At 38.3% G+C, this 20,955-nt stretch overlaps 1 protein-coding gene and 1 pseudogene across 1 annotated transcript in view; both read left to right on the forward strand.

Annotated features, from left to right (window-relative positions):
- The window catches only part of PRKDC (protein kinase, DNA-activated, catalytic subunit), a 134,327-nt gene that overhangs the window by 6,152 nt on the left and 107,220 nt on the right, over positions 1-20,955 (forward strand). The window contains exons 5-22 of the mRNA XM_060243827.1: positions 706-814; positions 4,124-4,236; positions 6,005-6,104; positions 7,594-7,649; positions 7,736-7,766; positions 8,091-8,248; positions 9,658-9,804; positions 10,941-11,105; positions 11,297-11,465; positions 11,790-11,839; positions 12,806-12,928; positions 13,214-13,366; positions 14,895-15,010; positions 17,051-17,210; positions 17,683-17,769; positions 18,352-18,471; positions 19,106-19,265; positions 19,919-20,025. Of these exons, the coding sequence (XP_060099810.1) occupies positions 706-814; positions 4,124-4,236; positions 6,005-6,104; positions 7,594-7,649; positions 7,736-7,766; positions 8,091-8,248; positions 9,658-9,804; positions 10,941-11,105; positions 11,297-11,465; positions 11,790-11,839; positions 12,806-12,928; positions 13,214-13,366; positions 14,895-15,010; positions 17,051-17,210; positions 17,683-17,769; positions 18,352-18,471; positions 19,106-19,265; positions 19,919-20,025 (2,124 nt within the window). The remainder of the gene's footprint in view (positions 1-705; positions 815-4,123; positions 4,237-6,004; positions 6,105-7,593; positions 7,650-7,735; positions 7,767-8,090; positions 8,249-9,657; positions 9,805-10,940; positions 11,106-11,296; positions 11,466-11,789; positions 11,840-12,805; positions 12,929-13,213; positions 13,367-14,894; positions 15,011-17,050; positions 17,211-17,682; positions 17,770-18,351; positions 18,472-19,105; positions 19,266-19,918; positions 20,026-20,955) is intronic.
- Positions 9,528-9,623, forward strand: LOC132575607 (U6 spliceosomal RNA; annotated as a pseudogene).

Consider the following 20,955-nt stretch of genomic DNA (forward strand, 5'->3'; position numbering starts at 1 on the left):
ATTGAAACTGTTATTTACAGGACTCTGTGTGTTTTACATCTAGAGACCTTCTGTTTCTACAACACTGTGATATGTCTATGTGGAAGAGGACTTTGTTTCCATAACATTGTGATATTTCCATGTGGGCACCCCAGACCGGTTATCTGTGGTCTTTCATTCAGTGTTTGGATTGTTTGAGTTTATATATAAGACTGGTTAAAATATATTATGATTGTATTGTAAAATACTAATTTATAGAAGAATAGAAAAAGGACAGAAAAATTTATATTTAATTCGTTAAATTAAATATTTAAATTTCATTCGTTTATGGTAAAATTATGTACAACATTTAGCCTAGGCTATATTATTACATTTGATATGCTGTATTCCTTAGTGATCAATATATGTAGAAATAATCAGAGGTTATTGTAATAAGAATATTGCAATAGAATATTTATTTCACAATGAAGGGCGTATTGAAGTAAATTACTACTAGGAAGAATATGTACCTTTGGGAAAAGAATACATAACAGTAACACATAAATGGTAACACGTCTAATTGCAACTTTCAGTTGGCTCGACTCATTTTCCTGGCATCTTGAACTTTATCCAAGAGTCTGTGCAGGCTGACATTTAGCTAGAAAGAAAATATGTTCTTCTATTGCTTTGTTCTGCCTTTTAAAAATGTCCCCTCTTTTTATTTGGTTGTTTCAAATGTCTTTCTAGCTGCTTCAGAATGTACGGTCAGCTGGTGTGATGGAAGACATGAAAGTCGGAGAAATCTTTAACAAATTATATAACGAACTTGCTGTAAAAAGTAAAATTCCAGATACAGGTAATTCTGAATTTATTTTAACTTTTAAAAAGTTGGAAAACAGTGGGCCACCAGAATTACTAAAGGATTCAGTCACAATCTAGTAAAAATTAGCTTAGGGTAGTGGTACTAAGTCCATGGCTCACAGAGAGCCACATTTACAATCACTGTCAACCAACAGAGTTACATAACTTTTGTATGCCCCTGCGCATTGTGCTCAGAATTAGTAGGGCTGGTTGGTAGATACCTGAGCAACAAAAAGTGTCATACCTTAATTCTAGTTCAATATGCGCTTTAGAAGCTTGGCTGCTTACATGTATTAGCGTAGTGCATAGAACTATACCACAATTCAGTGGTATGAAAATAAATCCCAATGCTAATAGCTCAAAAAAAATGTTCAAAAGAAGGCACTGCCCAGACTTTGCATATCATTCTAGGAGGTAGGGACAGACCAAAACAGTTTGCAGTCCTGGAGTGCCTGTACCACATGATTGAAGAGAGTACCCCAGTTTCTTCGGTCATATGCGGTGACTCTTGGAGAACATAAATCATGGGCTGCTTCATTGGCTTCCTTATAAACATTAGCATTGTGAACAGTGCAATTACACCTGCACAATTTCTACTTCTCATGCAACTCATCAAGGCAGAGAAGGTCCTGGCAGCCAAGAAGTTGGCATTCTTAGTAATGCATCACAAAGGCTGCAATCCTAAAAACATTGTCCTGGAAGTAAGCAGCATTGAATAAAATGGAGCTTACTTCCAAGTAGACCTTCTTAGGGTGCACCTCAAGAATTCTACTTGTGTTTTGGGCAGTCTGGAAACATACTATAGTTTCTGCCCTCGAAATTTTCCACCCCAGACCAAAATTGAGCACAGAGTTCATAGCTTTAACCTTCTGTTGAATTGTGGGGTTGGGGCTTGTTTTGGTTTTGTGAGAATTAGCTGTGAATAATAAGGAGAAAGTCATCTAAATATGTTCGGGAGCCCTTTAGTCTCATTATCTGAGCCTAGATTAAGAACGAGTCTGATGCAAATGAAGCCCTGACTCATCTGTCTTTAGTATAGAGTCCAGTAGCACCTTTAAGACTAACAATTTTCATTGTAGTGTAAGCTGTCAAGAAACAGCTGTTTAGGGTTTGTAGAATCTTTCGGGATCAAGTGCCGTGTTCTACTGGAGAAAGTTTTCCTTCCAGACGTTTCGTTCTCAGCTGCGGAGAACATCCTCAGTGGCGTTGCAGCCGGAGCAGGCGCTCAGACCTTCTTGGCTGCTGTGCATTGAGATGCACAGCAGCATTGAGATGCACAGCAGCCAAGAAGGTCTGAGCGCCTGCTCCGGCTGCAACGCCACTGAGGATGTTCTCCGCAGCTGAGAACGAAACGTCTGGAAAGAAAAACTTTCTCCAGTAGAACACGGCACTTGATCCCGAAAGATTCTACAAACCCTAATGATGTTACCAGCCGTGAAAACCTGAAATCTTTTAAAACAGCTGTTTGTCAGATGCAAAGCTGTGTTTCTCAAAAGCTTATGCTACAGTAAAATTTATTAGTCTTAAAGGGGTTTCTGGACTCTACTATTTTGCAGCAGCAGAGGCTAACTCCTCTGGATATATGTCCATGGTATGCACTTGCTCTCTATCCTCCTTTATGAATAATGGGGCTGAAGAGAAAGGAAACTACAGTGAGGGTGAAGAGAAGACTTTAGCTTGGTGTCTTGGGCTACAGCTGAGCAAGCCTGTTTGTATGTAGCAGCATGCTGCTGACTGACCTAGAAGGGCACTAAGTACAGCACAGCCAAGTAAAAGGGATTAGCCCTGGGAACGCATCAGAATGGGGAGGGAAAACATGAGGCCCAGATAGCAATAAGCATTGCTGAGTTATCCCAAGAAGGGAAGGGTGTGCAGCAGGAGCAGGCAGCTTTCCTTATTATACATGGGTCTGTGTACATGTTTAGAGTAGAGGCAGCCACTGGTCAAGGCACATGCCACTAAGATAATATCAAGTGGTATAGCTGCAAGTGCACTAGCATTGCCTTGTCTCGTTACCAACTCAGAGGCCTTTTTTCCCTCACTCCCCACCACTTTCTTACCCCATCTTCCAAGTTTCAAAGGAAAGTCAGGTGACAAGTGAAAGAACCACACGTGGGTTCTTAAGCTGCATCGTGATTGTGGCTTAGTTTTAGTTGCTTTAGTTGCTAGAGATACGATTCATTTTAGTTGCTACAGATTTTTGAGTGCAGCTAATTAATATAGGCACCATGCCAGTCTTTTAGGTTTGTGGGCTCTGACTCTACACTAGCAAATTGAGAACCAGTTTGGTGTAGTGGTTAAGAGCAGCAGACTCTAAGCTGGAGAATGGGATTTGATTCTTTACGCTTCTACATGCAGCCAGATGGATGATCTTGGGTCAGCCACAGTTCTCTCAGAGCTGTTCTCTCAAGAGGAGTTTTCTCAGAGCTCTCTCCTTCCCACCTCACAGGGTGTCAGTTGTGGGGAGAGGACGGGAAGCAGATTGTAAGCCACTATGAGTGAAGGATGAAGTATAAATCTAATTTTCCTTCTCCCTGTGAAAATAGTTTCACATGACTGTCTATACCATAACCAGTTCCCTCTTTGGTTTCTCTGTCTATAACCTAGCTAGTTTCCTCTTTGGTTTCTCTGTTACTCAACAGATATTCTTCCTTGTGTTCTCTGTGTTCATAGACATGGGTTCTTCACCTGGCAGATGCATGAATATTCTGTAGCTAGGGGAGCTCACACTCCTTTTTCTTCCTCTGAAGAGGAGAGAACTGATCCAGATGTTTATGTCTTAAGGGATGGGATGAGCACCTTTCTGTTCATTTGCCTTCTGACTTCTGTATCAAGAGCAACTAAGAAACTTGTTGACAGGGCTTTTTTTGTAGGAAAAAAACAGCAGGAATTCATTTGCATTTCAGGCCATACCCCCTGATGCCAAGCCTCCCAAAACTGTGTTCCTGTGTGTTCCTGCTCAAAAAAGCCCTGGTTATTGAAGGTGTGCAGATGTGAGATGCCTGGACTTAGAACTGCTACCAAGTGTGTAGTAGTCTTCCTTTTTGAGGCCAGTTCATTTTTTTAAATTGTCATGGCAATAAATAAAAAGCATAATGTATCCTGTCAGTTTTACCTTTTCTCCCAGTCACAGAAAACCCAGGTAGGATGAATGTTTAGCTTTCTGTGGCTGTTAGAATAAGAGTGCCAGTATATATGGCAGTGGATAAAAGTTAGGACAGGGAGGGTGAGCACAGTGAACCTGTTGATTCAGCTATAGCCGAATAAATGTATGAGTAGGATGCTAAACTCTTTTTTTTTTAAGTGTTGGAAAGGATTTATGAGCTCCTTGGAGTCTTGGGAGAAGTCCAACCTAGTGACATGCTTGAAAACTCCGAAAAATTATTCCGAGCTTATTTGGGTGAACTCAAAACACAGGTAAATTTTTTGTTGTACATGTGTATATTTTAACCTTGTGTTCTGGGTAAATATTTTAATGTCTTCTGTAAATGAGTACATGTGATCTTTTTTATTTTTTGGAAAAGTGTGCTGTTTCCTAACTTAAATGTCAGCAGTATGGAGTGGAAAGGGAGGAACATCTATGCTAGAGGAAAGAGAGAGACACTGAACTGCAGGAGTGAACCATAAAACCATGCTGTGAAACAGAATCCTAAGCATTTTTGTTACTGTGTACATTTTTCTGAGCATTAGCTACTTTTGTTACATACATACCCATAGAATTGATATTTGTGGTATTCTGTTACTTTATTAAAAAAAATAAAGGTAAAAATTCAGAATACTACAGATTTTTGAGTACAGCTGACCAATAAAGGCACCATACCAGTTACCTCTTTGAAAGCTTGACTCTACACTTGCAAATATAGGGCTTGTCACTGTGAAAACTGTTGGAAAGGATTTACCAGCTCCTTGGAGTCTATTGGAACTGTTAACTGTCCATTTTTTGCTACAGTATAACTTATGCTGGGAACTTCACCTAACTTGCTGTACTTGGTGAACAAAGTCGTAAGGAAATTCTGGTTCTGTGCAATCTGTCAGAAATTGGTTGTGAATAAGCCCTGTTGAAAACAATGGAATCTAAACCACGCACTTCAAGCAAATGAAATCAGAAGAGCAATCAAACCAAAGATTAAACAAACAACTGAAGAAAAACAGTCTCCTACAAAAAAGGTGTTTTTGCTGTATATCAAAGGAATCACTGATGGGTAAATTTATGAAGAAACAACCTACGAACAGTATTCAACCCTACCAGAAAAATACATCAAATGCTACGGTCTGCAAAAGACAGAAGAGACCCCCTCACTTCTTTAGGAGTATACTGTATACCCTACAGTTATGGACAAGTTTACATTGGGACCACACAACATAGCATCCAGACAAGAATAAAAGAACATGAAAAACACTGCAGACTTGGCCAGCCTGAAAAATCAGCAGTGTCTGAACATAGCCTAACTCAAACAGGACACAGTATCTTATTCCAAGACACTGTCATGCTGGACAGCACATCTAATTGCCATGTTAGATTACACAGGGAGAACATTGAAATCCAGAAACATAAATACAATTTCAACAGGAAGGAAGAAAGTTTAAAAATGATTAGGGCATGGCTTCCAGTCCTGAAAAAACACAAAATGTCCTACAGCTTACAACAGCGCTAGAGATACGATTAGAATTTCAATAGCCTATCCATATAAAAAACAACCCCTCAGGTAAGCTGCTCCATCAGCATGTCACAGCCCAGGAAGCTCCCACAAGATAATGACTCAGTCCTACCCCACCTGCCTGAGTAGATATAAATTACCTGCCTACCAAGTTCTCACCAGTTTGACCCAGAGAGAACTCCAGTTTTCTGGGTTGCACCTCAGAGGATGCCAGTCACAGTTGCTGGCAAAACGTCAGGTCTCACAATGCCAAGACCGTGGCCACAAACCCTGGAAAATCTACAGCAGCCCAAAGAAACTTAGTTGACTTTATTATGCTGGATTAATTTCAGGAGGACTTAACCATTGCTTGCTTTTGCCAGATTGGTCTAGTAATAATTCACTGGTAAGCTGTAATTTTTAAAAAAGAAACAGAATTTGTAAAAATGTATGCCTCTTCATATAGCAATAGTGTCTTTTGTTATGTGTTTGTCTCAGTCTGTCTGGTATACTAACTTGAACCGCCTCCCTCACCCCCATTTTTTTAGATGACATCTTTGACAAGAGAGCCCAAGTTCCCAGTAGTAGCAGGGTGTCTGAAAGGGCTGACTGCTCTGATGTATAACTTCACGAAGTCCATGGATGAAGGTATAGTAATTTTTAAAAAAAATATTCTCAGGACCTTAAGAAGATGAAGAAGTTATTGAGTCTCAGAGCGGCTCACAATCTCCTTTACCTTCCTCCCCCACAACAGACACCCTGTGAGGTGGGTGGGGCTGGAGAGGGCTCTCACAGCAGCTGCCCTTTCAAGGACAACCTCTGCCAGAGCTATGGCTGACCCAAGGCCATTCCAGCAGGTGCAAGTGGAGGAGTGGGGAATCAAACCCGGTTCTCCCAGATAAGAGTCCGCACACTTAACCACTACACCAAACCACTCCCCTTAAGAGCATCATGGTGTTACTCAGACTTCATGAAGTAGGTCCCGCCTTCTAAACTTTGTAGAGCTTTGGTCATTGGTCCTCAGTTCAGAAGCCTTGTGGGGCTTAACTGACCAGATTTTATGCCCCTCTGTTTTTGTGGTACTTCATAGACAGTCTGAGGTACCAAGGCCCACAGCTGTCATAGACCAACTTTCCTACTCGTCCCTTTTAGCAGTCCTGTAGTGTAGTCATATGCAGAATTACACCCTTCTAAACTCACTGGTTTCAGTGGGCTTTACTTCAGTAGAAGGGTGGAGCTCTCTCCAGGATTGTACTGCTAGTGGTTTTGGTTCTCCAAATATGGACCACCTTTCATCTGACTTTTCATAGATTTTGCTACCAGTAAAAAGTTTCCATACTCCTGTCCCTGTGTTTCATATCTAAAGGAGACCTTATGCCAATATCAAGTTAATGCAGTGAGTTAACTGTTATTTAATCCAAACTTTTCTCCCAAGCAAGAATATTTTTATACTTACATAGTGAACAGATGATTGTTCAACATTTCTTGGAAGCCCCAGAGCCTGGGACTTTGTAGCCTAAGAAGTTTTTCCTAACCTTTAGCCTTAATACACCTTCTTGTTCTTTATATCTGCTACTTCTTTTAGTGTTGTTAGTAGTAAAATGAACTGTAGTTTGTTCTTCATTCTGTGCTCTTTTTAGATAGGATGACTTTGGTGGTAGCCTAAGTATCCTCCAAACTTATTTTCTCCATCTAATTTTTATTATTTGATTCTTACATTTCTTTCTGTCTTTGTTGGATTTGCATTTTAGAGCTTTTATCGTGTATGTAGTCCTTTTCTAAACCCTTTACAGCTTTTTAAAATTGGGGTATGCAGAATAAGGACAGTTTTCCCAATATTGACTTTCAGGTACAGTCTGTTCAGTTCTGATGACTTTCTGAGAAGCTTCCATACAGAAGACTTCTTGTGCCTCCATTTTTTTTTTTAGTGAAGATAGGATAGAAAGTTCAATTAAAATTAGGATTTGGCTTTACTGGATGTTTTCACTGATCCTACACATAACTTTTTGCAAATTTCTACATTTGTCATGGAGGATTGGTTTATATGGTGAAAAAAGTAACATGCAGCTATGTTAACACATCTGTCACCGTATTGACCACATCATGGTTGTTTAAACTTTTGGATGTTTCCCTATAGATCCACAAACTTCAAAGGAGATCTTTGATTTTGCTGTGAAGGCAATAAATCCTCAGGTATGATGTATGTTTGTTCAAAGTTATTATATTGATTTGTTGTTTTGAATAACAAGTCTTTTATGGAAAAACTTTCGATATTGCAGGTTGACTTGAAGAGATATGCAGTGCCTCTGGGTAAGAATTTTTGTTTTATATTGAATACCCAGATAAAACAGGCGTATTTTTAGGACAGCTTGCTATTTTTCCTGGAATAGGTGTAGCACATGTACCTTTTTGTTTACAAGAAGTAAAATAGAATAATAATGATGGTAATAATAAAAATGAAATATATGTAAATTATTTTTTCAGTTCTAATTTCTGTCCAGTTATCTAATTCTATGAGAGTATAGCTTACTGCAATTCACCAAGAAAGGTGAAGCTTCTGGCCTGCTAGAACATGCTCAGTTGTCTAGCTAGAACAAAATTCTCATTTTAAATTTAAACTTTTAAAATTTGCAGGTGGTCTACATTTGTTTAGTGTGCATGCTTTTCAGTTTAGTATATGCCTTCTGGACAACTATGTCTCACTGTTCGAAGTGATGTCTAAATGGTGTGGCCATCAGAATGCAGAACTGCGGAAAGCTGGCAATTCAGCCCTAGATGCATTTCTTAAACAGGTAAATAAATGCAACTTTTGATCCAGTATTTTATCAACTGATTGATTCTCAAACTGGATGCCTCTACGTAATTCTTACCACTCCACCTAGATATCAGATTACTGAACTTTAGGAAAATATATATATTTCCCTCTCTCATATAATTTTATTTCCTGTGTCTGTTTTGTATTCTCTCATCTTTATTAGTCTCAACATTGTTTCTCCTGTCTCTTTATGTCTCTGCACTTTCTTGCTCCTTTTTCCTCTCCTAATGTCTCTGCCTTAAACAGGTAAATAAATGCAACTTATGATCCAGTATTTTATCAACTGATTGATTCTCAAACTAGATGCCTCTACGTAATTCTTACCACTCCACCTAGATATCAGATTACTGAACTTTAGGAAAATATATATATTTCCCTCTCTCATATAATTTTATTTCCTGTGTCTGTTTTGTATTCTCTCATCTTTATTAGTCTCAACATTGTTTCTCCTGTCTCTTTATGTCTCTGCACTTTCTTGCTCCTTTTTCCTCTCCTAATGTCTCTGCCTGCCTTTCTGTCTGCTTATTCTTTCTTTCTTGTTCCACATCTTGTATGTGATGGTTTTGCTGTTAGTAGTGAAATTTCATTGCTGCAGGCATGATTCTGATTGCATTCAAACACCTGGCTTCTGGGATGTAAACTTTGCTGGGACACCTGCATGTAGATGTCATGATAAATTGGAATTTGATGAAACTGGGAATTTTGTGTCCCTGGATTAAAGGAGCTGGAGGAACAAGGGGAGTCTGTGCACATAAAAACAAACTGTGATTGCTGGTATTACATGTAATACCACCTTGTCGTATGGGTTTGAATACAGCTGTAGTTCAGCATGAGAGTTCAGTGCATAATGGCTCTATTAAGAGTTGTTTCTAATTATTATGCATTTAACTTGTACTTTCATATAATAGTTCTCACAGCTTCTGGGACACTTTTTTTGCTCCTTTTATCATAATACAGTGTGCAGATGGTTATGTAACAATCTATGCACAGGGCTGGCACTAGACTGTCTGGCACCCTAGGCAAGGCTTCTGGTGCCCCCCATCCTGCACTGATAACGTCACTGAGTCACATGGGTGGCACCCAATTTGGTGCCCTCAGAAGGCTGATGCCATAGGCAATTGCCTAGTTTGCCTAATGAAAGGGCTGGCCCTGTGTATGCAGATTGTTAACTTTACCTGTCTGGTTTGAGGAGACTATTGAATAGACTGGGTATAGTGATTAACTCAACAGCAGTTTTTGTTCTTTTTTAATTTTTAATGCTTGCTTCAGTAGTATGTATACTAAAACTGGAACAATACTGAAAAGATTAGCATGGCCCCCATGCTAAGAAAGGTAAGGAACAACAACTTTTAATTTGTTATTGTTGTCCATAACCTTTATTTGCAGATCTCTGTAATGGTTGCAAAAGATACTGAAATGCACAAGAGCAAGCTCAACTACTTTATGAAACAATTTTATAGTATTATCAGAAAGATGGACTCCAGCAACAAGGAACTGTCTATTGCTATTCGTGGATATGGCCTTTTTGCAGCAGTATGTAATGTACTTCTTTACACAGTGACATGTTAGAAACATTGAATGCTTGGAAAATAAACACACTTTACACAGCAGAGGACCATTTAGGATGTGCAGATGGATTCTTGGTTTGGAACAAAATTTACCCCCCCTTCTTTGTATTTTTTTGTGGGGGGGTCCCTAATTTTAGAGGGGGAAATCTTCTGTCTCTACTGGACTACAGTCCCTGAATTTCAGTATCTACAGGTGGACCACATTGAGATTGAGATTTCTTGAAAATGGCTGGGATCCAAAGACTGCATTGTGCAAACAGAAACTACTGCTTGCTTGTGAAGAGAGGTTGCCAGTTTCCTCCCAGTCTTTAGCTCTCAGAAAATTGGCCTGGGGGTGGAGAAGGATAGAGGGCTTTTCAGGAAACTTTTTAGAAGGAGCTGAAGGTTATGGAAAGAGGGAAATTGTTGGGAAATTTGAGTAGAAGCATTGCATATTTTTTTTTTTGTCACAGGTTATGTAAAAAGGTCTTACTACAGTTTGAAAATTAATAAATGCATACGTGGTGCTAGACATTTAATACTGTTATCGCTTGAGGGCCTATGAGGATTTTCAGGGGAAATAAACTAATAGGTAATCACAGTAGTGCTTGAGCATTAAATGAGTAATTTTGGCTCACCTTTTTCTGAACCTTAGCAGTCTAGTGCTGTGACTTGGCGTAACTGAGCAGAAGCATAGTATTCTTTCTTCTTCTCCCTGTTTGCCCTGCCTGTTTGTACTACCTAAATGTGGGAGCAGGCAGTGAAAGGGGTTATTTAGGTAAATGAAAAGATCATGCCTGCCGTCCATATACTTTTTCACACTCTCTCACACACATGTGCCTTGTAATACTTGTGCTCCTGAAGCAAACTTCTGGGTATGATATGAGAGGTATGAATGGATCTCTGTTTATCCTAATGGCACTTTACACTGCTTACATGCACATCAGTATTTGTGTGTAGTTGGAGAAGACAGTGATTTGAATTGGTCAGAATCTTCAGTATGTAGGTCCTGTATCTGTGAGAACGACTGGTCCAGTGACATGAACCACGTCCACCGATGACTGAAATATGAATCTTAATCTCATTTTAAACTTAATCTAATTTGTATTTTTCTTTTTAAAGCCATGCAAGGCTATTAATTCTAAGGATGTTGACTTCATGTATGTTGAGCTCCTTCAGCGTTGCAAGCAGATGTATCTCACTGAGGCAGAAACCTTGGATGACCATGTATATCAGCTTCCAAGCTTCCTTCAGTCCATTGCAAGTGTTATATTCCACTTAGATACTGTAAGTAAACAATGTAAAACTCATTAGTGAAGCTGCTCCTTTATAATTTAGGAACTGTGCAAGCCATCTGATGATGTGGATAGTGGTATACATTCTTCTCTTGTCCTTAATATTTGAAAAAGCTTAAATATTTTTTATTTTCGTAAACTTGCAGGTGTTGTGTCTTAATGCACCATTTTTCTCCCTTTTAGATTCCTGAAGTATACTCCCCAGTCCTTGAACGTCTGATTGTGGTGCAAATAGATAGTTTCCCACAATACAGCATAAAAATGCAATCTACATGTTATAAATCCATTGCGAAGGTTTTTTTAGCCCTTGCCAGCAAAGGCCCTGTATTGTGGAGTATTATGAGTACTGTGGGTGAGTTTGTTTGTTTGTTTTTTAAATCTGGAAGTAGTTTGTTGTTGTTGCATTTTAGTGCTAGTTCAAGTATGAGAGAAGGTTGCAAAATATTTATTGACTTCCTGGAATCGTTAGAGTCCTGTTGTCCAGTTTTCTCTTCTTAAGGTTTTGCTCCCAGTGCACATGGGAAATCAATGGAGCAAGATGATAATTACAATAGTAACTGATTGTAAATGTTCTTTTAAGCTTTACTAAGAGTTCCTTTTAATATGTTAGAATATTTAGACTTTTCCTACCACACTTAATTTTTTAACAGAAGTGTTGAAATATCTTTATTTTCAGTTCATCAGGGTCTGATCAGAGTCTGTTCTAAACCACTTGCTTTTTTAAGGGTAAGTTTTGTTGAGGGTTATTTTTGGTATTAAAATATGTATAAAGAAGAAAAAATTGTTCCTTAGAACTGTCTTAAATGTTTTCCTTTCATGGTTTTGTACACTGTACTCTAATTTTTTATCTTTATTTTAAGTAGCAGAAATCCTCAGCTTGGGGTAAAAATGTTTAATAGTGTAATTAGTGCTAAAATTGTACAAAGCTGTACCCTTGGATAACCCTTACCTTAGGGTAACAATCTGCTTGTTAAACCTTTTATGACTTGAATTAAAATTTATTTTAAGTCATCTTGACCAGTAACATGAAAGTTTGCCTTTGCATCCATCATATGGTCCACACAGATGAGGCTGCTAGTAATACATTAATGGTTTGGGGACACCTCTGGTGTACGCTGGTCCTTTTAGCCTGTGGGTCTTCTTGAGTTATATTTTGCACTGGGGAACATAGAATAGTAAATAGTGGTTTGTCTGAAAGTTCTCTGCATTTGCATAAATCTGCTGTTTGCAATTTGAGATGTCAGTTTCAAAACATTTTGAATTTGCTTCTGATTTCAGCATTTTGTAGATACTGTTATTACTTACTGTTATTTGCTGCCTCGGTCATTTTAAGTAATAAAAAAATTGAAACTGTATTACTTTTAAGTAATAAAAAATTTGAAAGAGTGATACATTTGAATTCCAGGAGATGGTTCAGTTTTTCCTAGAGTAAAGAAATGTATGTTGTAAATGTTCGGGCAGTGTCATGGAATAAATAGCTAGTGTATGCTGGCAGAATGGTCCTGTATTGTATGTTATCCTTCTGAAATTAGGCAATCATACCAAAGTTACTCCATTCTAGGCCCACTGAAATCAATGGATTGCACTTTAGTTTTGGTTTCTATTATAATAATATCCTAAGGCTGATTGTGTATAGTTGTATGCACAGTATAATTTTATATGCATTCATTTCAATGTTGTGCTAACTTGTAGGAAAATTCTGCATCAGAAGAACAGTCTGCCTCTGGACAAGTTAGGTCTGGGAAGTGGAAAGTGCCTACATATAAAGATTACCTGGATCTTTTTAGAAGTTTACTGAGTTGTGATACAATGAAGGTGAATAATGCTGCTTAGATATACTGTCTGACAGAGAATTACTCTGCTCTCCAATACATTTCCCCCTGTCTTTTCTATATAATTTCTTGTCCAGAGATAGTTGCATCTGTCTGATTTTCCCTGTTTTTTCAGGTTTCTGAAATGCTACTACATTTGTATCTATGACATTAATCCGCCTGTGTTTCTGTATAATTTCTTCTAAGACATTTGTGTATTTAATATATTTCATAATTTAGGAATAACTTCAGCCTTTTTATCTGAATTATCACCTTTTCTTCCACAAAGGACTCTCTGTTGGCAGATGAAACTTGTCTAATGGCAAATTCACCACTACAGTCTCTAAATCGTTTGTTGTATGATGAACTCATAAAGTCAATCCTAAAAATAATTGAGAAGCTGGATCTTACGGTTCAGAAACAGAGTGTTAATGACGAGAAGGTAAAAGATTAATTCATAATATAAGATAATTTTGCCACCTTTTTGCTATACAAGTTGCTTGGTATAGCTTGCTCATGTTCGCATATAAAAACATTCATTTCATGTTACTTATATTTCTTGTTTTCCTTATATTTTATATGGCCTCTTTGACACCCTCCAGTCAGCATACTTGTCGCAGCATTCTGTACCAGTAGTAGTTTCTGAACACTCCTCAAGGGCAGTGCCATGTCGAGTGTACTGCCATAATGTAATCTAGATCTCACTAAGACATGTACCATTGCTGGGAAGATTTCCCCTCCATGAAAGGCCCCAAGCTGAAGCTGGTGAAAGGTGCTTCTGGCTACTGCTTCCTTTTGTTTATCCATGAGGAGGTCCGAGTCAAGTAGCACCCCTCAAGCTATGAACTTGTGTCTTTAGGGAGAGTGCAACCCCATCCAGGACAAGAAAATCCTCAGTTCCCAGGTTGTTCCATCTACCAATACCATCTCCATTTTGTCATGACTAATCTTCAGTTTTTTAGCCTCATCATTCCCTAACTGTTTAGCTTCAAATATGATAGCGTTTGGTTACAGAGCAGTTGGCAAGAATGCCTTTATTACATAGATTGTGTATAGATACTGTGATCAAAAAGATCTTCTTACCCAATATTAAAATTTGTTTATGAAAACTAGTGGCTTGTGTTAAAAAACAGAGATGATAGGCCTCCACTTTGACTCATATGGTGAGACTGGTTATGGAGAACTCCCAAGATTCGTAGCAGATTATTCCAAGTAGTGCAAATTGTAGTAGGCCACAAATAGCAGCTGTTTTGCAAATTGCACAGTAGGGATGACACGAACCAGGAAAAATGGAGGTTTGTGGGGTCTCACAAACCATGGTTTGTGAACCTCAATTAACTTTTCCATTTACCAAACTGGTTTAGGTTCATTGGGTTTGTGAAGGGAGCATTTTTAAATGCCTCGCCTTCCCTCCCCAAGTCATGTCACAGTGGCAGCACGGTTCTAGGAGTGGAGGGAAGGCACTTTGCCTTCTGTTCCATTACAGAGGCATGCTGCTGAGATGGTGCAACTCCACAGAAGGAGGGGTATTTTTAAATGCCTTGCCCCCCCCCCTCAAGTTACACCACAGTGGTAGCATGCTTCCAGGAGTGAAAGGAAGGCAATTTGCTGAGGATTTATGATTCTGCAGAGTGAAGGGAGGATTTTTAAATGCAGAGGCTTTGTGACTTTGCAGAGTGAAAGGAGGGTTTTTAAATGCCTCCCCCTTGCTCCCTGAGTTGCACCAAGGTGGTATGACTCTGGAGATGGCCATGAATCGAACAAGCCACTGCAAAAACCATGGTGGTTTGTGGGCAGATTTCAAACCAGCAGGTTCATGAATCACAAACTGGCCTGGTTCATGGTGATATCTGGTTCATAATTCAGTTCGTGCCCATTCCTATTGCACAGTGCACCTACAGAACTAGAAAGCAATGCATTTTTGTTGCCAACTAAAATATATTTGTTATCTTGATTTGCACACCTTGCAGGATGCAAATAAAGCTGACAGTGATCTCACAATTCCTACTTCTGATCCAGCTGCAAACCTTCATCCTACCAAGCCTAAAGATTTTACAGCATTAATCAACCTAGTAGAGTTTTGCAGGTATGATATACTCTTGTGTGTTTTAAGGAAGCATCAGAGTTGTAAATTACACTACAGTGTGCACTGAGTTAGTGTGACTCCCTTTACTGGTTACCAGTGTTCTCTCTAAGCTGAGTTAGCATGAGCTAGCTCACAGTTTTCTAGCTTCCAGCGCATACATTTTTGTCTTAGCTCAGGAAGGATGACCCCAGAGCACACTTATTTATGCAGTAGCTCACAACTTTAATGACAGTAGCTCACCAAGTAGAATTTTTTCTCACAAGATTGCAGTTTAGAGGGAACATTGCTTGTTACAGAGGTAGCCAAACTCTGCTAAGCCTCAATTTTATCTAGGAACTGGTGACTGTGTGGCCCTGAGGACTAATTACTTCTTCACTCAGATAGCAATTCACTTGTAGGATTCACTGGCATAAGGTGTATTGTAGACATGGTCAATTTAAAAAGAGATTAGGCAAAGTCATGAGTGATAGCTTACCAGTGGCTATTAGCCATGTTGACTGAAGGGAATTTCTATGTTCAAAAGCAGTAACAAGTTCTGGGAGGTAACTAAAGAGATTTGCCGGTATGATATACTCTTGTGTGTTTTAAGGAAGCATCAGAGTTGTAAATTATACTACAGTGTGCACTGAGTTAGTGTGACTCCCTCTACTGGTTACCAGTATTCCCTCTAAGCTGATTTATGCTTTGGCTTTTGAGCCTTGCTTAGAACAATAGGTTTGATCACTTGCAGCTGCTCTTATGTTCATGCTTCATTAGCTAGCAGAACTTTCAAATTGTTAGAATACTTGTAGTGACTTGGAATGGGGATTAGCACTATCTCCTAGCAGATAAGAGTAGTGTTGTGCAGATGCTTGGAATGGCACAGCAGTACAGTGAGGTACAGCAGGTTGGTGACTGGACACTTGAGAAGTTGCTTTTCTTACATATAAGTTTTTCCTTGATGGATCTTTGTCAGGAAAATGAAAAAGACCAGTATTCAAGAAGAAGATTTTGGATTTATATCCCGCCCTATACTCTGAATCTCAGAGTCTCAGAGTGATCACAATCTCCTCTACCTCCCGCCCCCCCCCCCACAGCAAACACCCTTTGAGGTAGGTGGGGCTGAGACTGCTTTTACAGCAGCTGCCCTTTCAAGGACAGCTTCATTGAAAGCTATGGCTGACCCAAGGCCATCTCAGCAGATGCAAGTAGAGGAGTGGGGAATCAAACTTGGTTCTCTCAGATAAGAGTCCGCGCACTTAACCACTATACCAAGATGTGTAAGCCCAGAAAACCTGCAAACTTTCTGTTTGTTTTTCATTTTTTCTTTGAGGGTTTCTTTTTCTTGTGGGGAGAAAGTTTTGGGAAATATTGAAGGTGGTGGTGATGATGATAATGAATAAGAGTATTTACAGTATTTGGTACTTTCATTATTCTTTAGACAAGTCAAACTCTCCTTACTTGCTTCAGATTCTTCTGCAGTTTATGAAAGAAACTGATCCATGAAACAGTTCAGTAAATAAGCATAGTTTCAATTGTATCAAGGTACTTTCTTTAATCTTGAATTTAGTGTGTTCAAAATATATATCACTGATGCTCAAATTTTGAACGTGGTAACAGAGACTAGATCAAGCATGGCTGTATACCAAACAGCCATTTTCCACTCTGACTGTCTGTTCTCCCTTCTTTGCCTTCCTTTACTCTCTTTCTTTGTCAATTCCATGATACTTTCTCTACTATTAGCTTTCTTCTCTTTCTGTTGCTTTTGTATCATTTGTACCATTTGTCAGGCTGGGACTGCTTAGAACTGGTTGAACTGTTAGTGCCAAAATGGAGTTTTGGCAGAGGTTCTTGGGAAAAGGAAGTAGTGCTGCACATCCTTCCAATTTATATATTTACTTTACCATTAAATATAAAATGGTGATAGTACTGTTATTTGAATTCTGCTATTAACTGCTTTTTTTCCATCATTACTATCATTTTCATATTATTTCCTGGTTGAAAACTGCTACAGTTTATCATTAGTCTGTTTAGAATGGTTTCCATATTCACTCTTTGCAGAGAGATCCTTCCAGAGAAGCATGTTGAATATTTTGAACCATGGGTGTATTCCTTTGGTTATGAACTGATTATACAGTCAACGCAGTCACCTTTTATTAGTGGATTCTACAAGCTACTTTCCATTGCAATGAAAATTGCTAAGAAAATAAAATATTTTGAGGTAAGATATCATGTATAAGTAGAAGAATCTCTTTTTAAAGTGTTCAAAGTAGCATTGCATTCCTTTATGTTTGTGGTGAATATAATTGTGATTCTGTCATGTTACTAAGAGTAAAGTTGCCCCTGTACATAAATCATGCTATACCAGAAATTAAAAACAAAACAAACGCTCCACATTTGGGTGTTCTGTGAGAGCTGATATCCAAAATGAACACGAAACACTACATTTATTAGTTATTAGGGTAAGTTGTTGTAGACAGTCCTCTGGAAACTGGTTTCTGTTGTTTTCTAGAGATTTTGTAACTATAAAAATGTTACAAGGTCGTATGGATCATGTGCGCATGACTTGGTGCACTTTGCTTTGTTCTGAGTACTCCCATTATCCGGTAGCTTCTTGTAAAAAATTAGAATACTTAAACAGTTTTTAAGTATGACAAAATCTGTACCATTTTGCATATTCTTATGTTTGATAGGGTGTTGCTCCAAAGAATAAAAAAAAGTGTCCTGAAAATCCTGAGAAGAGTTCCTGCTTTGCATTATTTGCAAAATTTGGAAAAGAGGTGATCCATTTTCTGTGATCTTTATTTTAATATATGCATTGAAAGAGACTTGAGGTTAGGGATGAGAGAGAAACTTGTGACTTTGCCAGACAGTTTCAAACATAAACCTTATGCTTTATACAGATCACATTACTTAGATACAAACACACAGACTTTGCATCAGATGACTTCTCACTCAGATTACTTCTACTTAGTAATGTCGGCTGAAATACAAGTTATCAACCTCTTTTTATATAATAATTGGTTGATTTTAATGTAACCTGGATCTAAGAAAGAATTATAAGAATTTCTGTTTTAATCCATATAGCAAGAGCTCCTGGCCTTTTTTGTTGTACAGAATAAAATTTAGGATGAGGCTCAGTTGTAGATGTCAGGTCCCTGGCATCACCAGTTAAAAGGCTGTCACGTGGAGTGCTGGAGAGCTATTGACAGTGAGCATAAACAGTGCTGACCCCAATAGATCAATGGTGTGACTCAGTAGAAAACAGCTTCATGTATCTTCAAAGTAGTATTTTCCAGGATTATTTGATTTTAGGTTGTTCATTGACACTGTGTATTAATATTACATATTTCTTACATTAGGTAACAGCAAAGATGAAGCAGTACAAAGATGAACTTTTAGCATCATGTCTGATCTTTGTGCTTTCCTTGCCACATGACATTATCATGCTGGACATCAAGGCATATATTCCTGCTTTGCAGGTAACTCATGGTGAATGAGTAGTGCAGCCATTTTGTGGGTTTTGGTCCTTTTTCTATATAGAATCATAGAGTTGGAAGGGACTCCCCCAGGGTCATCTAGTTAACCCCCTGCACAATGCAGGAAACTCAAAAATACCTCCCCCTAAATTCACAGGATCTTCATTGCTATCAGATGGCCATCTAGCCTCTGTTTAAAAATCTCCAGGGAAGGAGAACCCACCACCTCCTGAGGAAGCCTATAAGATGCATATTTAGATTGTGAGCTTTAATGTCTGCATTATTTTGGGCCAGTGGGTGAATTAATAGGCAAATATATAGTAATTGTTAGCCCCTATTCTCAACAAGTGGTTTATTCCAGAAGCAGGTTTACTTAAAATGTGAGGCATTAGATATGCATTTTCCCAAAAGGAAGATGAATCTGAATGTAAGGTGATTCTACAGGGGGGGGAAAGGATATACGCAAAAGGATTTTATTATTAGATGTGAATTTAAGATAGCCCCCTCTTTTTCTTAACACCGCATGTGAAAAAAATTAGTTTTCCTTTCAGGAAAATAGGGCATTTCACCAGAAACGTCTGCTATTCAAAGATGAGCTTCAAAACACCTAACAGGTTTCTTTATGCTCACTGAATAGAATGCTTTTAAGCTGGGACTCAGCTATACACCAATGGCTGATGTGGCACTGGATGCCCTGGAAGATTGGTCAGCTCACATTCCTAGATATACAATGCAGCCTTATTACAAAGATATCTTGCCTTGCGTGGATGGTTATTTGAAAACTTCTACAACAACAGGTACATGCTAAAAAATGAATACAGAAAATTGGAAATTATGTATTTAAGAAATATTTTTCATATATTTGTGGTAGACCAATTTGCAGAAATTGTTGCATTTTGGAGTGTCTTTATTGTTAGTTTATCTATACTGGTGTCTTTTTTCATAGCTTTTAGTTGATTCTATAATAGAAAATTAATATACATTCATTCTGTATTGTCAGTGATTCACAAATTTTGGTTTGGTTCAGTAGTTATTCATTTATGCATTTATTTATATATTTGTATTTATATGCCCACCTTTCTCCTGAGCATCTCAGGACCCCAGTCAAGGTCTCTTTTTCAACCTTTAAAGTCAGTGATTCTCAATTCATTAGAATTGTTATTGTCATATGTTGTTTTGGTCAGTTTTTCTCTTGCAGGCTGAAATATATCTTGAAACTGGGCTGCAGTGCCTCTCATTGGAACATTGAAGTCACATAAGCTTGTCTTTAAGTTAGTGGCATCCATCCTAAAGTCGTGTTTTTTGTCTCTGCATTCAACACTGGCTTTTGAAAAAGGACTGCTATTACTACTACTACTGTATTACAAAAGTATGCATTACTATGAAAGTACAGATAAGTATTTCTTTAAATATACATGGGTATTAATATAAATTGTTCCTTATAAATTAGATGACTCTCAGAACAATTGGGAAGTGAAGAAACTTTCACAGGCTGTCCAGAAGGGGTATAACAAAGTAGTGATACAGCGTCTGAAGAAAGCAAAGATACTTGAATCGGTAAAATTTTCTCGTACTTATTTAGAGTATTACCTTCTGAACTGAAGGACACAAAAAAAGTGGTTATGCAAGTATCATTCTGTGCTTTGTTGCATGATGCATAAAAGAGGATCTTTAGTGTAAGAAAGTAATGTGCTTGCAGCCAAACACCCTGAGTGATGAACATGCATAGCACAGTCTGGATTTATCATGAATAGTTTTGAATGTAAAGCTTCTTTGTAGTTCCCGTAGTGTGTTTTTCACAGTAGAATATTTTCTCATGTGATATTTGGATAACATGTCATTCCTTACTGTGATCAGCTGGGTTTGAGTGCAGGAGCACCAATAAGATGTTCAGGGTCTAAGCATTTGAGAGTCAAAGCGCCTGTCATCAGATCTGATTAACAGAGTGCTGACTCTCAAAAGCATATCCTAAAAATCTTGTTGGTCTCCCTAAGATGCTATTGGACTCAAATCTAGCTCTTCTGCTGCAGACGAGCATGGCTACCCTCTGAAACCATAATCAGCTATTAAGCATGTAAATCTACACTTTGTTAGCTTTGGGATAATAAAATTTATTATTTTTTTTAATAAACCACCTTCCCCCAGCTTTTGTCATAGACATCTGCTCAGCAGTGTATTTTAAATGTTATTGTACATGATTTCCAAAATAATGTAAGGGAAATTAAGTTCTAAGCCATAATATGATCAGGGTAGGAAGAATGAATAAGTACAGTGCACCATCCAGAAACATGTAGGATTCAACACCACTATGTGGATGTAATTAACTTCAAGACTGGATGAATTGTCACTATAATAATTTATGAGCAGCCTTCCTGGATCAGACTAAGGGGCAATTTTTTCTAATTCCGTTTCTGAATAGTACCAGAGAGGTACCTTCAGGAAGCCCACAACAGCGCATGAAAGCAGTACTCTTCCCCCATATTCTAG

This window comes from Heteronotia binoei, chromosome 7 (genome assembly GCF_032191835.1).
Source record: "Heteronotia binoei isolate CCM8104 ecotype False Entrance Well chromosome 7, APGP_CSIRO_Hbin_v1, whole genome shotgun sequence".
NCBI classification, from domain to species: Eukaryota; Metazoa; Chordata; class Lepidosauria; order Squamata; family Gekkonidae; genus Heteronotia; species Heteronotia binoei.